Below are 17,618 nucleotides of genomic sequence, written 5' to 3'. Positions count from 1 at the left end.
CTCTATAAATACTTATTTCCTGTCATAATGCATGTATTTGTTCTTTGGAAAGAACAACACAATAGAACAAAACAATACAGTGGCTACATTCACACAGGCAGTGTTTAGGATTGACAACCGTATTTACTTACAGGTGTGAGTCTTGAAATGTCCCGTTCATACAACAGCGTACAGTAGCATTTCGAATACTGTCTATATGAACGAACAACCGAAGTCACAACCATGTTCTAACAGCTGTAACCAAAATGACAATGACTTAAAGATGGCGATGTCTACAACATGCATGTTTTGTCACAATTGCCGCTGCGTTATTAAATATGAGTCCAATCGAGGTGCGAGTTCATCCATCAGATTATTATTAATCGACAGTGGCTTTGAATGCTTTTTAAACCATGTGCAGATCGCAGCTTTTGTTTCACGCGGCTCGCGTTTTCCAAACTCCACAGTATAAAGACAGAAATTCACTAAAATAGCTTCAATCCGAGTAACATTAAAAATTTCCCAAAGTCTAATGAGTGATTGAAAGAACTAGTATTCATTGCAATGCGCATTAAACCCTCATTTAATACTAATCAGTTCGCAGGCTGTCTTTTCACTTTAGATGTGGAATGCACATGATTCGTGTTAGGGCATCCAGCGCTGCATTGAATTCCATAAGAAAAGCGCATCTTGTTCTGCTTTTAGCAGTGGCACTTCCAGTATAAAGATAATTCATCCGAACTGTGTGGTGATCATTAGCTGACTCTTCAAAAGTTCAGCGGCAACGGCTACAAAGTTTAAATTAATTTCGAGTGTTGCGTCAACATGGAGAAAATCTAGCTGCACAGCGGGCTTGTAAGAACTGACATGCTTATGTGGTAAAATGCTGACTTACAAAAGACATGTCAAGGGCTTCAGTGAAGTCCTGTGAAATCCCTTCAATAGTTTTATAAGAGGTTCTTTCTCCAGCACTTGATCACTGGCACAGACTCGCTGTTTTGTGTTTGAGTGTAATGTCCCCACTAAATACATTGCAAAGGTCCCACCCTCTTACAGTGTTTACAACTCACACGGAGCTGAATAAAATGTTAGAATCTAATGTCAAATTGGTACATGCCTCAATTGCGATTAAGAAAAATTAACACGTAAAACATTTTAAATTAATCGCTTGCGTTAACACTGACAGCACTAGACAAAATCAAATTAAAATATTTTCTAGTAGATTTAAAGCCAGAGAAGTATGATTTATCTGAGTGACATAACGTGACATTCTGTAAAACCTAGGGTAGAATAAATGACATTTACATTTACAGTATATTTCTACATTTGGCAGATGCTTTTATCCAAAGCGACTTACAGTGCACTTATTACAGGGACATTCCCCCTGCAGCAACCTGGAGTTAAGTGCCTTGCTCAAGGACACAATGGTGGTGGCTGTGGGGATCGAACTGGCAACCTTATGTTTACCATTTCTGTAGTCCAGTGTTTCCCAACATTTTTTCTGCAACGCACACATTTACAAATAAAAAATTCCACGGCACGAATTGTTTTTTTCAGGGGATATTTTTTTTTAAAAGAATAAGCTAAAAGCACCAGTTTCAGCTATTTTTAGTGATTCAAGTATAGAAAATGGACAAATTAGCTGCAAAAATAAAGGGTTTGGTGTGGCTTGCTTCTGTCACAAATGTGTTCAATTTTATTTACTGAGTGACCCCTTCTGGAAATGTCACTAGGTGGGACATATTAGTGCCTTATGTGCTATGAGTGAGTCATTGAATAATTTTGAGTTGTTCACAACCGAAATCTACCAAGAGACTTTATAGTGTTTAAGCATTAAAAGAACAAAGCAGATCTATAGTCTTCCTTCAGTTTGAGCACGATTTTTCATCCAAAAAGACAACAATAATAGTCTAATAATAGTGAGTTTCAATAACGTCCTTCTCTTGCATGACTACAAATCTACTGACTTCAGTATGAGAAATATAAATACAAAGCAGATCTATGGTATCATTTTCCTACAGTATTTAAACTGCTGAGCATGACTTTTATCAGAAAAGGGGACAATAATAGCCTAATAATAATAATTTTGAGTTTCAATAATGCTCTTTCTTCATTGTAAAGCACATTTTACATGAGTTGAGTCGAGGCGTCAACGCTCCGTTCAGCGCCAGCATCAAGCGCTGCTTTGCCCTCCACAAGACAAACATTGCAGAAAGCTTCACAAAGGTGCGATTTTAAGAGTTTGCCATGCAAGAAAGCAGGAGATGTGCACAATAAACATTAAAAACATGTATTTGGAAGAGAGAAAAAAACTGGCAGTTGCTTTGATAGCAGAAAGTTATAAAAGGACTTGTTTATGTTTAGGTCTAAGCATTTTCTTGGTGAATTTAAATCAGTACAATAACTGGGGTCTCTGATACTCGTAAACAATAAGATAATATTTAATTAAAATACATTCAATATCTCTTCACAAATTTGTACAGTTTTTAAGTATTTCTGGCTGCTTTGTACTTGCAAAGACATTTGTGAAGCAAAGACGTGTGTAAAAAACACTTTGTGGCGTCACTTCATAGACTTCAGTGTATTCTGCAGCACTGACGCGAGTCATGTGAAAGCCCCTTAACGTGTCTAAATATCACTTTTGCACATTAATCATAGCTCTTCACAATCACAAAAGTGATTGATTATGGTTTCAAAACTGCAAATTTTGCAGAAAGGTGAGGAGTTTGCATCCCTGGAATTATTTTTAATTTATGCATTTCTTTATTTTGTGGAATTTGATACTTTTCCACAGCACACCTGACATTCTTTCATGGCACACTAGTGATTGCTTTAGTCCACTATGCCACCACCACTCAGGAAAACTGAAATTAAAGGAATAGTTCATCCAAAGATGTAAATTCTCTAATTTTTCACTTATCCTGATGCCACCCCATGGATGATGTGTATGTCTGTCTTCAGCAGAACACAAATTAAGATTTTTAGAAAAATGTTGAAGCTCTATAGGTCTTTATAATGTAAGTTAACGGGTGCCATCAGGCTGCTGGCTGTTTAATGGTCCAAAAGTCATATTTAGGCAGCGTAAAAGTAATCCATATGACTCCAGTTGATCAATTAATGTCTTCTAAAGAAAACTGATAGGTTGGTGTAAGAAACAAGGATAAGCTGATTTGTGAAATGAAAATACTTGCTTGATTTTGGGTTTATAGTATTTACAGATAAGAATATATTAATAAAATGTAAGTGCAATGGGGAAAACACCTCTCAAGCGCATTTTAAAGAAATCACGCAAGATCTTTCTGATGTGAAGATGACGGTTAGGCCAACACATTTTGACTCTGCATTTCGCAACCGTGATGATATGCTTATCACCATATGTTCATTTTGGTTGAACTTTCCCTTTAATGTCCCTTTAAGATTTCATTGATTGATTTATTTCAAATGTAGGAAGCAAATGCTGAGTGCATGGCACATTTTGATCTGGAAAATCATGCAGAAAATGATTCAAAAGTGCACATAATGCCTTGAGTTTGATATACAGCGCAGAAGAATTAAACTGAAGTCAGGCCGATGTGCTCAACAACACACAATCAAATAAACAAGATTCACACATGAGTGTTCAGCGCAGATTGATTTCTTGAGCTGTCAGTGAGCTAGCGTATACCATTTCATTTGTGTACATGTCATGAAATCATGATTTATTCTGAGATGTTGAATTCTGAAGACTGAATGCTCGCTGCTACAAAAACACATGCAGCTGTCTTGATCTGCAGGTGTATTAAAAGAAAACTTTGGGCTTTGTAAGAACTATTAGATATGTTACATGAACTATTATGTAACAAAATTACACAAAATAGTTTAAATGTCTGTATGCTTAAATTGAGTATTTGCAGGCAGTGACAATAATTACATACTGTAAATGAAATATTATTAGGTACTTAGTTTGCCATATTTTGTAATGGTAATTATTTGTAATGATGAGCTGAAGCAGAGATCATTTAGCAGAGACAGGCCACTTCTATTAAAATGAATGGGAGAAATTGGAACGCTCAACCAAGGAGCTCTGAGCACCCAACAGTCAACGGATGTAGAAAGGAAGTCCCACCTTACAGATAAAAGTGTCAGTCACCTTTTAGATACAGACAAACTTGTCAATCAACTCGAGAACATGCATGCGCATTAGCTATACAGTTTAGTTTTTTAGCGTAATCTGAGGTAAAGCACAATTTATGATACCAGTATTGTCAGATTTGACTGCTGATTTGAAATATGTTTCTGATCATAATCTTGACCAACTCTTTTTGATATTTCGGTGTCCCCCCATTCAAGTAGATAGGAGCTGCACTGTCATGACTGGAAATAGCCTTCCGACAGTGTTCCAAACATGGCCGACAGTGGACTGACTTGCAAGAAAGACTTTGGCTGAAGTGATTTTCTGCATTTAGTTTCTTCTGCTGTTAGTCAGGTTATATTCAGTCTGCATTTAGTTAACAAATCAAGTAAGTAGGGTTTAAATACAACAGCTGAAGACAACTAATGTGTGATCTGAGATGGTAGATGGTGCCAGAAACTGTGTTGCATGTTTTATTTAATTTATTTATATTCTGAGGGCACGTGCCAAATTTCAGCCAATTTCAAAGCTTTAGAAAATCTTGTTTGAGCAACTGTGATCAAAGCACCTAAAAACACACAAAATGTTTTGGCTTATATTTTCAGAATGATAAAATGGATCAAATGTCTTATAACTTTTAGTCAGGAGCATCTCTAGATAATCAGGCTTGGGAGGGTTACTTGTACATATGTATTAATTAATGTGATTTTTAACGTATTCCGTTACATTACTTTGAATTGGGCGAACATTTGGTTGTGCAATACCCTTGAAAAGAGTAACCAATGTTTATGACACATGAAAGGGAGGGGGGCATTGGTTGTGCAATACCCTTGAAAAGGATAACCAAAGCTTATGACACATGAAGGTAAAGGGGGCATTGGTTGTGCAATACCCTTGAAAAGGATAACCAAATCTTGACACATGAAGTTAAGGGGGGCATTGGTTGTGCAATACCCTTGAAAAGAGTAACCAGTACTTGCAATGCTTTTGAGCCCTGATTGAGTGAGCAATTGGCTGTGCAATATTCTTGAAAAAATAACCAAAGCTTGAAACGTATTTAGGGGAAAGGGAGCACTGTTGTGCAATACCCTTGAAAAGGATAACAGTGCTTGGGGAAATATGAGGGAGGGGAGCATTGTTGTGCAATACCCTTGGAAAGGATAACAATGCTTGGGGAAGTATGAGGGAGGGGAGCATTGTTTGTGCAATACCATTGAAAAGGATAACAATGCATGGAGGAGTAAGAGGAAGGGGTTGCATAGTTTTTTTTGTGATTCTACCACCACCAGATTTGATGATACCTTTGATGCGTTACTTAATATGAGCTGCTCGTGAAGCAGCTGCTTTAGCAGCTTCTATCCTGAAGGAATGGCCGGAATATGCTCAAGGGGAGAGACCGCAGTGTATTAACGTGTCGGAAAGATGAGATGCGAACCAGTGACGAGTCATGGGGTCCCTCTAAGAATTAGAGGCGTAGGGGCAAAAGGAATTATTGGGAATTTTAGATATTGATATGGAGCGACCTTGATCTAAAATCAGTGTTTAAATGTTTAATAAATAAAAATAGTTTTTATTTTTTTTTTTTTTGTGGAAAAAAATAAATATTAGAAAAGGTTAATTGTCAAGAAGGCAGGAAAACTAGAAAATATGATGTGAATTCCCCACACCTCAAAAAGCTGTAAAATGCCATGAGAAAAACTGCTTCTGTCATAGAATTTAGAAAAACAACCTATATAGAGGTTATGCTATATGGAGGTATAGAATGTCTAAAGTGATAGGAAGCCGATTATTGGGAATGGTAGGGGAAATTTTTTCTGATACCTCTTAAAATTAGCTGGATGGAAAGAAAAAAGACTGTGGAATTCGGGTGAAATATGGGGACTACTTCTGCACTCAGTTGTGAGCCGGACAAAGAATAAATGTTTCCACATGATGCCAAAATGGGCCAGTCAGCGGGGTGAGTCGGTATAATTTTGGAAGCATCTTGATGTTTGCTGTGGTGAGGAGGGCGCCATGCCCAGCCTTGGATGGGGTTAAAGTATGTGAAGTGAAAGATGTGATGTTTGAAGTCGAAGCTCTGATAAAGCCCGTAAATAAAGTCCATGACATGTAAAGCTTCAGTCGACTGAATATTTGTTATCTGCTTTGCAAGAAACACTAATCCAGCATGGTTTATCAAGAGTGAACAAATCTTACTTACCTGCTGCTAAATGTAAGCTGCCCTGACCGCAAAAATATTAACAGTGAAAGGAGCAAAATGCTTTGTAACTTAAAAAATAAATAAAATAATTTGTTTTGGCCAACATAGTTGTAGAAATAACGTAGAAGCATTATGAGGAAGTTTATGTCTTACCAGCAGATATGGAAAATTAACTGTAGCGGAATTGAGCTTTTGAAATTTTGAACCTGTGAAAAAACTTGTTGGGCACAGGTTTATCCAATGAGTAAACGAAACCTTATTTACCTGCTACTAAATGTAACTCCCCCAACCATGAGCACATCAAAAGTGAACTGAGCAAAGACTAAAATGCATTGATACTTAAAATAAAATGTAATGTAGTTAGGCTAACATAGTTGTTAAATTCCTAATGAAATTTGGAACAATGATAAAGCCCCAATGCTTAGAAAGTCCACATTGATTGAAACATGGCCCGAACAGTGATAAAAGAATAAATGATTTACGGAGAGCCATATAATACAATTTTCTGCACTGTAATTATGCCTGAATGAGTAATGAAATATAAACATGTCTGTCGAATAGGGATGGGCAATACCACTTGTTTTCTTTTCGATCCGATACCAAGTACTTTTAGGCCAATATCGCCAATATCGATACCAATGTCGATACCTCTATTAAATTGAATTTTTTATGAATTCTTTGCATAAAATGAGTAACTTTATTATTACTTAATTTTTTTATTTTTTTTTTATTTTTTTATTCTGTATATATTTATGGGCCTAAACAGAAAATGATTAGGCTGCTTTGTTTACCCTTTAAAAATTAGTTAGTATAAGCCACATATAAAACCTCAAAATTAACCATAGATATTATTATATCGTCACTATTACTAAAACCAAGTTACCATAGGATACTACAGTAATGCTGTAGTAAAACTATGGTTAATTGTATCAAAACCTGTATCAAAAAAAAAAAAGAAGAAGAAAAAACATGGTTACTACAGTCGTGGTTACTATGGCAATGCAATATTACTACAGTAAATCCATGGTAAGTTTTCATTAGGGTATCATTTATTAATGAGGATTAAAGATCGTTATCAATGTTTTAACAACTCTGAATTTAAATAACCTGTAAAATGTTTGTCATTACTTAGTGTGAATAACTCCAGATGCTGTTTTTCTGTCATTACCTCAGGAAAGCACTACTCCCCCTTTGAACGAGCGCTGACTGAAAGGGTGAGCGCTGTCTGACTGCTAGTGCATTTCTGCATGTCAAGATGAGCGGAAGAAAAAACAGTTCCGGTGCCGTGCAACTATTCGCTAATATAATGTTTTGTTTTTTTTCCCCCACTTCGAAGCTTATGAGATGCATTAATATTAATGTAATCTAAATAAAAAAAAAACAACAAATTCAGAATCTATATTTTTGTGTGAGGATCGATATTCTTGATACCACATCAGTATCGGAAGTACTGATACTATAGTATCGATCCATCCATCCCTAATGTGAAATAAGAATCACACCCCTGTTTGACTGATCATATAAGGCAGCCAAATGCATTGCGCTGGTAATGAAATGAGCTGTTGAAAAACGGAAATGTAATGAGCGGAGCCTGCCATTAGGTGTCAGAGGCGCACAACAACAAGTGGTGCTTCCTTATTTGAGAACGTGGAAGTAGACATATGAAGTAAGAAATACTTTGTGATTTACATGCGATAGGAGCGACCAACAAAATGCATCATATTAACTGAATGAAGTAATAGACCCCGTACGATATGTACTTGTGCATCTCGACATGCATGAATAATAGATCTTATAGGGGTGCACTCAGGCATGCAACATGGTGACTGAATCATGCATTGTGAACCTATCTCAGTTTCCCGCCATGGCACGGTCATCACGCTGAAATGCGTGATCGCCAACCATGAACTATGAGAGCCGAATGCTCTATAAAAATGAAATATTGCCGCTTGAATGTGATATTGATGCAGATGAGGTTGTGATGAACAGAAAACATTGGCAGCAGAAAGCCTAAGACCTTTAAACCATCCTCTAAATACTCATAGATTAATATGATAGAGAACTTGGCATATTTCTGATGGGGATCAGCTGCTGCCTTGATGTGATGCTTTTGATGGCCTTCCAGCATTGGGTCGTGCATTCCGGTTGCAGTAGATGCGGTGGCTCGACTGAGGAAGGTCTCCTACATGACTGAGATCTCGATGAAGATTCGGATTTGCTGATCGTTTATGCCCCGTATGTTTGATGAAAGTTGAGATGGAGCAGCGGCATCGTCCGGCAGGGAAGGTGGCTTCCCAAGATGTTATGTGAGCTGGTTCATCTGTGGTCTGGAGAGATCGGGGTTGACAGAGATGCCTCGTTAACATATCTATTATTATTCCCAGAGGGCCGCGATCCCACTGAGACTCCGGAATTGCCGATACATGCTGCTGCGAGGAGCTGCTGATCCTGGATCAAAGGTAAGGAGCAGTGATTAAATCCATATTAGCTCGTCGGGGAGCGAAGCTGGCTCGACATCGGACATAGTAAGTTGTAGAAAGAATTGCCACATTGACACCTGAAGGCAGCAGAGTGGTTGGCTGCTGGCAGACCTTTAAAGCAAGAGGTGAACAGTGATTGGTTAAAGTAAATTATGAATGGACTGATGGCGTGTACCGCGCGAGTCTCCCTGACAGAACTACTGCTTCCGCTTCCATTTCTTTGGTTTTTTAAAAGAGAAGAGAAAATGCTTCCCATGTCTTTTGTTGTTGGCACGAACAGCTGTGTGTCCCTAACTCATGTGTCAGTATTTTGGCAAATTCATGTTATTTGGTATCAGCTCGCCAAAACCATTGAGCATGAAACCACTGACATTCAAAAGACTCTAGATGTTTTCATACATTTCAGTGCAACATGATCACACAGGAAATTGCCAAGTTTTTTCTGAATGTTCCAGTACCCTGACATCTGCCCCATTATGCCGACTCACTGACAAGCAGCATCTCCCATCAGATATTTTTCATCAGGTCAGTTGTGTCTACTTTTTAAGTGACGTGACTGATGCTGTGTGAGAGACCCTGGTTTTCATTTCGCGTTGAAATCAGGAAGTAATCACACTTTAACTCCACTGACAGTTGGGTTAAGAGTTGGGGTTTGGGGGTAAAGTTATTAAAATATGCATTCCTTTTCACTGTATTACATCATTTACAGCTGAAAAATAACTTAACGCACAACTTACTTTTGGCGCCCCCCTGTGTACATTTCTTCTGGAAACTGGAGCTCACTCGTGCCCACATTTAAAAAGACTCACTGCTTTAGCCACTGGGGGCAGTGTTTTGAATTTTGGTAATCACAAACCGAGTTTAGCTCAAGAAAAGTCAACCTACTGTTTCCGAATTCACTGTGAGATCAGGTTGTTCAGTGTTTAATTTTTAGGAAAAGTTTTACTTTCTTTATCACTTTCTATCTTGCATGAGATTGGTTCGTTTGGATGGTGCATGTAAAGGAGTTGATCTAGAAAAATGAGTCACCAATTGAAAATATTTTGTTAAATGCTGTTAAAAAGTTGCCCCTTTAGTAGCATCAATGAAGTTAGCTACTTTTTCTTGGAGTGTTGGTAACTTCTTTTTCAAAAGTGTAATTTGACAAATTACAAATTAAAGTAGCTTCACCAACACTGGATTCTGTCAATGCAGCGTCATGAGTATTTGCCAAAGAGGGTTTGAATCCCATTTAGATGATTCAACCATTGCAGATATTTGATTTCAAGCAGGATGCTGTTCATTTTGATGAAATCAGAAATCATCATGTTCTCTGTGAGAAAAAAGTTAAAGTGACTTGTAAAGTGTAAAGACTGCTGACATCTGACATTGTTCCTTGAGCAGAACACAATGAATGAGAAAGTGCAATGTTGATGTGGCTGATGTGTTTAGCCTGGGGCGAGAGCGCTTCATTACAGAGCTCTAGACGTCTTAAATTTTTGTTTGAGTGAAAGACCCTTTACATACCACCCCAATTGGCAACCGCTTACAGCATCAAAGAATCACCATCTTCAAACCTGCACTGTGTTTCATCCAGGCCGGATGTCAAGTTTTATAGTGAATAAGGATTTACCTTTTGGTTTGTTTATTTTAATTCATTTCATTTGCTGCCACTGAGGTTGAGGTTCAGGCAGGTTTTGAATAGGATTAGGGTTAGGGTTTAGGGTAAGGGGTAAGGTTACAACACATATGTACGTAATAAGAAAATTTATCAAATACTTAAGTACATAGTAGTTAAAGCTACACTATGCAACTTTTGTCCCTGTAGCGATTGAAGCATAAAACTGCAAGTTAAATGCAGAGGAACATGATACGTGTCATGTGATTGAAATGTACTTTATTGAACATAAAAATAATATGCAGAAATATGCAATAGAACAATTACAGTAATAAATGTTTAAATTAGTTTGGAAGTAAAGTTATAATAGAGAGATGGTTACACACTAAACAAATTAATATACATTACTGTGCTGTGAAATCGGGACATTATAAACAACCTGAGATGAGCATACATATATGGGGATCCACTATGTTCCTTTAGTGGCTTTTAGATCTGTTTAAACAGGCTATCTGCTAAAAGGAAAAAATGGTAAGTGTCCACACACTGACTTATTGCTCCAAAAATAATTTATTAGCTTACATTTGCTTGCAACGTTTTGACCACTGGGTCTTCATCAGGCATATATATATATATATATATTTATTTAATCTGCTAAAAGGACAGTGGAAAGTTACAACAACGTGTGCATTTCTGAGAAAACAGTGGCACACACATATATTTTTTATTTTATTTCCTGTATTGTATTGAGACATACAGATATTTTATATGTAAAAACCAAAACCAATAGAAGTATGACTGTATGCAAGTATAATGTGCAACAAAGGTTTTGAAATAAAAATATAATATGTAATAATATAAATTTAAAATGTCTTTTCACCAGGTGAAAACAACAACAACTGTTTGCCCACAATTTGGAAGCAGTATATATAAATATAAATGGTAATTCATTCCAAAAAACCACAAGCAAACAGTTGACTGGAACAGATACTTATATTGCAAGTTGCTGTTAAGAGAGTCTGCCAAAAGCTCAAATGTAAATGTGCTGGAAAACATGCACCTGACGTGCCAACAATCCACATGAAACTATATGCTTATTATCTTTTATGCATAAGCATTTAATATAAAGTGCTCCAGTGCTTTGGACAGCTTGGGTCATGCTATTTTTACTGCTGTAAGTTGCCATTTTTTTATTTTTTATTATGCAAATATATATTTTTTCACTACTGTAAAGTGGCATCACTGACGGAGGCTCTCTGTGCCACTGTGCACAATAACAAAATATGTTGTTGATTAATTTCATTATCGATTTTATTGATTAGTTGTTGCCGTGCTACATCAAAACTATTCACACCAAAAGTGACGACAAAATAGCTTTTACTATACTTTTGTGAATGTCGTGCTACATTTATTGCCCTATTATGGAATTGTCCATCTTATTTTTTAACCCACATTACAGTAAAAAAAAAAAAAAAAAAAAAGGTGAGAGAATGAAAAAAAAATGTAAGAGAGATTTAGACACAGCAGAAAGTGAGAGAGAGCACCCTGTTGTGATTCTACTACATTAGCGTCCTTGTTCCACATGCTGATTTGAGTGGATTTTGACACAAAGCAGGAATGTAGTTTCCGTGGAGATCAGCAGCACCCCTCCACCCTCTGAACTCACTGTTCCCTCATTTTAAACCTCCAAACCTCCGCCCCCTACCCCCATATGAAAGCACCCATCTGCGTGTGTGTGAGTGTGTGTGTGTGTGTGTGTGTGTCACTGGTCATTTTGATGGTTTAAGCTTGACCTGCGTTTCCTTCACTGCAGCACTGACTGCAACCTACATATGTTTGTGGCTTTACATTTGTAATAGGGATGGCTCAGTATTGTCAACTAGTCAATTAGTGAGGTTGACTAGTGAATATATATAGCTTTAACAGGGTATTGCGCCATGGGCATTGCATGTTAAGTTAAAAATAGTTCAGCTTTTGAAAATGCATCTTAAGACCCCTGAGGTCTATTCTATTCAGTTTTTTTAACTCAAGAACACGTTCTGTGTGAATGACTCTTTTAGGCCAGAAACCTTATAATTGAACATGAAATTTCAAATTAAATTCCCACATCTTACATTTAAAGGAATAGTTCACCCAAAAATGAAAATTTGCTGATAATTTACTCACTCTCAGGCCATCCAAGATGTATATGACCTTCCTTCTTCATCAGAACAGGATTTAAAATTTTTAGGAAAGTATCCCAGGACTCCTAAGCAACCAAATTGGCCCGGTTGCTAGGGAGGGTAAAGTCACATGGGGTAACCTCCTCGTGGTCGCTATAATGTTTAAACTTTGCCGGTTACGTGCGGCTTTAAAAGGAAATAACCGAACGAGCATGTGTGAGAACTTCACAGATTTTCTTCAGTGTGTCTGATATCAACTTGCACGGACACTTATGAGAAGCACAAACATCTGCAGCTCATGTTAATATAGGTAATCCACTAAAATAACAGACAATTCTGCTCAAAATGGTGCTTTTGTGATTAGATTAAATTTCAGCTGCATCTGGGAGAAACAACGCAGTGTTTTTTCCACGCTTTCTTTGTCTTTTCTGGCTTTGTTGAGCTTAAATGTCATCCAGGAACACACTGACATAGTGATTGATCTATGTTGTCATGAAACAGAGTCCCTCCCCTCCAAATCTGATCACAAGTGGTCACAGAAGACGCATTTAAGCGAGCAGATGTGTGTCTCACCTGACCACATGTGATCGGATCACCTGAGATGCATCTTAATACCAGGTGGAAACAGGGTCTTAGTTTCAGATTCAATTAACTATAATAACCTTGCAACCTATAACCAGTGTTGTGTTAATTTGATTACAAAGTAATTAGTTACTGTTATCTACTTTTGTTACAAAAAGTAGTGTAATGCATTACATTTTAAATCCTTGTAATCAGATTACAGGTACTTTTAATTAAGTTAATGGGTTACATAAAGTCGTGTTCCCTGACAAGTCAATGTAAGGGAGAAACATGTGGAAATGTAGGCATTATTTTGAATTAGTTGAGCTAAAAAAAAATTTTGGATGAAAAAAGTGTTTTAGAGAAAAACTTAAAGGAAATTAGTAATGTGATTACTTTTTCAAATGAAGTAATCAACAAAGTCAGAAATTAATTACAATTTCAGATAAGTAATTGGTAATTTGTGTGAATTACTTTTTTTGAGTAACTTACCCAACACTGCCTATAACTAACAACGTTTGCGTTGCTCGAAGGGTCAAATAGTGTACATACAGTGGATATAAAAAGTCTACACACCCCTGTTAAAACAGCAGGTTTTTGCGATGTAAAAAATGAAACAAAGATAAATCATATCAGACTTTTTGCACCTTTAATGTAAAAATTACAACCTATGCAATGCCACTGAAAACCAAAGTGACACATTTCAGAGAAGAAAAATTAAAATAAAAAACTTAGAATAACTTAACTGCGTAAGAGTGCATAACCTTTTATAATTAGGTATGTGGCTGTGTTCAGAATCAACCAATCATCAAGCTCATGTGAAATAGTACACACCTGTCTTCAACTGAAGTGACTCTGATTAACTCCAAATACATTTTTCTGACATCTTCTTGGTTGCATGCTACTACAAGAGCCATGGGCCACAAACAGCTTACAAAGCATCAATGGGATCTCATTGTTGAAAGGTATCGCTCAGGTGAGGGCTACAATTTTTTTCCCAAGGCATTAGATATACCATGGACACAGTGAATACAGTCATCAACAAGTGGAGAAAGTATGGCACAACAGTGACATTATCAAGAACAGGACGTCCCTTCAAATTGATGAGAAGACAAACAGAAAACTGGTCAGGGAGGCTGTCAAGAGGCCTACAGCAACATTAAAGAAGCTGCAGCTCTTTCTGGCAAGTACTGGTTGCTCCCTACATGTAACAACTATCTCCCGTATTCTTCATCTGTCTGGGCTGTGGGGCAGGGTGGCATGACGCAAGCCTTTTCTGACGAAAAAAAAAAAACATCCAAGCCCATAAAACCCTATATTCAGTCTCCCAAAACCATGTGGAAAAATGTGTTATGGTCTGATGAGACCAAGATTGAACTTTTTGCCCAAAATTGTAAAAGGTATGTTTGGCGCAAAAACAACACAGCACATCAGCAAAGGAACACCATATGAATAGCTCCAAGTACCAGTCAATTTTGGCACAGAACCTTCTGGCATCTGCTTGAAAGCTGAAAATGAAGAGATCTTTCACCTTTCATCATGACAATGATCCAAAGCACACATCCAAATCGACAACAGAATGGCTTCAGCAAAAAAAGATTCATGTTTTGGAATGGCCCAGCCAGAGCCCAGACCTGAATTCTATAGAAAATCTGTGGGAGGACCTGAAAAGGGCCATACACAGGAGATGCCCTCGCAATTCGACAGATCTGGAACATTTTTGCAAAGAAGAGTGGGAAAAATATTCCCAAGTCAAGATGTGCCAAGCTAATAGACTCTTATCCAAACAGACTGAGTGCTGTAATAAAATCAAAGGGTGCTTCAAATAAGTATTAGTTCAGGGATGTGCACACTTATGCAACTAGGTTATTCTAAGTTCTTTTTTTTTTTTTTTCTCTCTGAAATGTCACTTTGGTTTTCAGTGGCATTGCATAGGTTGTAATTTTTACATTAAAGGTGCAAAAATTCTGATATGATTTATCTATGTTTAATTTTTTACATCACAAAAACCTGCTGTTTTAACAGGGGTGTGTAGACTTTTTATATCCACTGTATCAAGGCCTTAAAAAACACATCTAAACCAATGTTATTATACAGGACTTTTAAAGAGGAATGGTTTACCCAAAAATGAAAATCCTTTACTTGAAATGTGCATTTTTGGTGAACTAGTCCTTTAAGATTGTCTAGTTGTTCAGACAACCTACCAACTAGTCAATTAAATCTCTCATTTTGCACATCTCTAGTCTGTAGTCAGAACAACACAAAGACATGGCAGCACAGATCACACAGCAGAAGCAGAAATTGGAAATGTGATTTGACTACAAAGAGATGATTCCTCAGAGTCATCATAAATGAGTATTGGACTGAAAGAGCATTATGAACTTCACACATCTGCACAGCAGGGTTTATTGACTGTTAACACTCAGATATGAAGGACATATTGAAAATGCTTCTTTACAGAGAGACAGTCTTTGAATATGAAAGACCTGTCTCTCTCTCTGTCCCTCCCCCGAGTCCTCATAGTCCTCAGAAAACCATAAAAGCTGTTGTGAAATGAGAGTGGGCCAGTGGAATGGACTATGAAATATTCAGAGCGGTTACAGTGTGAATTGTGCTGGTCTGAGCGGGGAAGGGCTTTTGCTTCTGAATACTGTGTGTGGATCCATAAAAACACATTCAGACTTCATATTGTACTATACTTGAGTCTTGACTTCTACTAGACGCTTTGCTTAAATGAAAATTCTCAGTTACTCCCCCTCATGTCCTTATAAACCCATATGGCTTTCTTTTTTCCATCAATCATAAAAACTGGATTTTTGAAAAAGATCCAGACTACTGAAGGTAAAAGAGGACTGGGGCTGTCAAACTCCAAAATTACAAAACAAAAGCACCAGAAAGCATCACGAAATTATCCATATGACAAGGGTCAGAAAGTCATACAGGTTTGAAACATTGTGAGGGTGAGTAAATGGGTGAACTATTCCTTCAAGACATGAAAATGAATACTATTCTGCTTTTAAAGATAGTTTGATCATGTTCTGTATTATTTCCCATGGTCAAGGAGAGGAAATGAGGGGGAAACTTTGAACAGCAAATAAACATAAACTGGTATAAAAATCCATGCTGAAATTTCAGCATGATGCAAGAATATGAATGAGTATCAAATCAGTTTCACTTTATATACTGTATATTTGATCTCTTTCTCATGTAGGAGTCACTCTGTGCATGTGTAAAGTGGGCAAATACTTTGATGAATGGCAATAATTAGTGACATGAAACGTGTTGTTTGAAAGGAAACACTCTATAAACACTACTGTTAAGACACAAGTGAACAGATGAAGAATCGAAACAAGGTTTTATTGCGATCAAAGCCCTTTAGGTTATCAGCAGTTTCGGGGTTAATAACGTGCTGGTTGGTGTGTGTTTTGTGTGACAGAAGCTCACCGTTAGAAGTTGTCCTGTGGGGACGGCCGCCAAACCCCTCGCCCTCATCAAGCAGCCCAGCCAGAGCATCGCCATCTCTGTGGTGCCGGCAAAGACTCCTGTTTCCATGGTGACGGCACACATTAACGGACAAAAGGCGTTGAGTTCTGAGACGCTTCAGATGTCCCCGATCAACCTCCAAACACCCGCCGGACAGAGCATCAGCCGCTCACAGGTACAACAACGTCACAAGCACAATACTACACAAAGAGCTGCTAATGGGCGCACAAGAGTCCTTAGAGACTCTATATAATGTTTAAGCACTATATACTGTAAATCTTTAATATTTGTAGTAACTCTTGTACACAAAATACAACAGCCTGATGAGTTACTATAATGGCTATAACAGTGTGAAAACAGAGGTGATGAATATTATTTATTATGACACTATAAGAAACATGCACATTTAAATTGCTGTTGTGTTTGACCCCATGTGCAAACCAATAAGAGAATGTCCATTACAACCTCCACAACATACTGAAACAAAATTTGATATGAGCATGAGGCCTCCCTCAACCGCATAAAATATTATTATAATAATCGCACACCATCGAGGTGTGACAGTTGACATGTTTAGCGGCACAGTTAATGTTTGTCTGCTCTGTCTGGAAGCACTGACTTCTGATGCAAAATATTAACTGTAGTCAGAGTAGACGACATACTGAATTTGACACAAAAGAAAGCTGCCTTAATGCAAGGGAATACAATGTTCAAAATGTCATACTGTTATGTTCCTGTGTGATTGTTCAGCCAATAAAACCTTGAAAATTTATCAACAAACAGGTATGACAGTATTAAAACTTAGTGTAATTTTGTTGCTCACACATGAAACTGGTTAAATTGCAGTCAAATTGCCTTATTGCCCTTCTGGTAAATGTACCACATCTGCTATTCACACTTGCTATGGCTTTCCGTTTTATTAGTTTTGCTAACATTCACACATCAACACCAAAATGCAATTAAACTCTTAAGATGTAATTTGCCGGAAAGGCTTTTGGTCCTTTGTACACCTTGTTCCCGAAGAAGACTGGTTATTTTATCATTA

At 37.4% G+C, this 17,618-nt stretch overlaps 1 protein-coding gene across 1 annotated transcript in view; it reads left to right on the top strand.

The window, feature by feature from the left end:
- The window catches only part of LOC127437003 (PHD finger protein 21B-like), a 94,360-nt gene that overhangs the window by 14,522 nt on the left and 62,220 nt on the right, over positions 1-17,618 (top strand). Inside the window, exon 2 of the mRNA XM_051691583.1 lies at positions 16,527-16,748. Within this exon, the coding sequence (XP_051547543.1) occupies positions 16,527-16,748 (222 nt within the window). The remainder of the gene's footprint in view (positions 1-16,526; positions 16,749-17,618) is intronic.

The sequence above is a fragment of the Myxocyprinus asiaticus genome, chromosome 47 (genome assembly GCF_019703515.2).
Source record: "Myxocyprinus asiaticus isolate MX2 ecotype Aquarium Trade chromosome 47, UBuf_Myxa_2, whole genome shotgun sequence".
NCBI lineage: Eukaryota > Metazoa > Chordata > Actinopteri > Cypriniformes > Catostomidae > Myxocyprinus > Myxocyprinus asiaticus.
The sequence above is the reverse complement of the archived record's forward strand: the minus strand, read 5'-3'. Positions and strand labels throughout refer to the sequence as shown.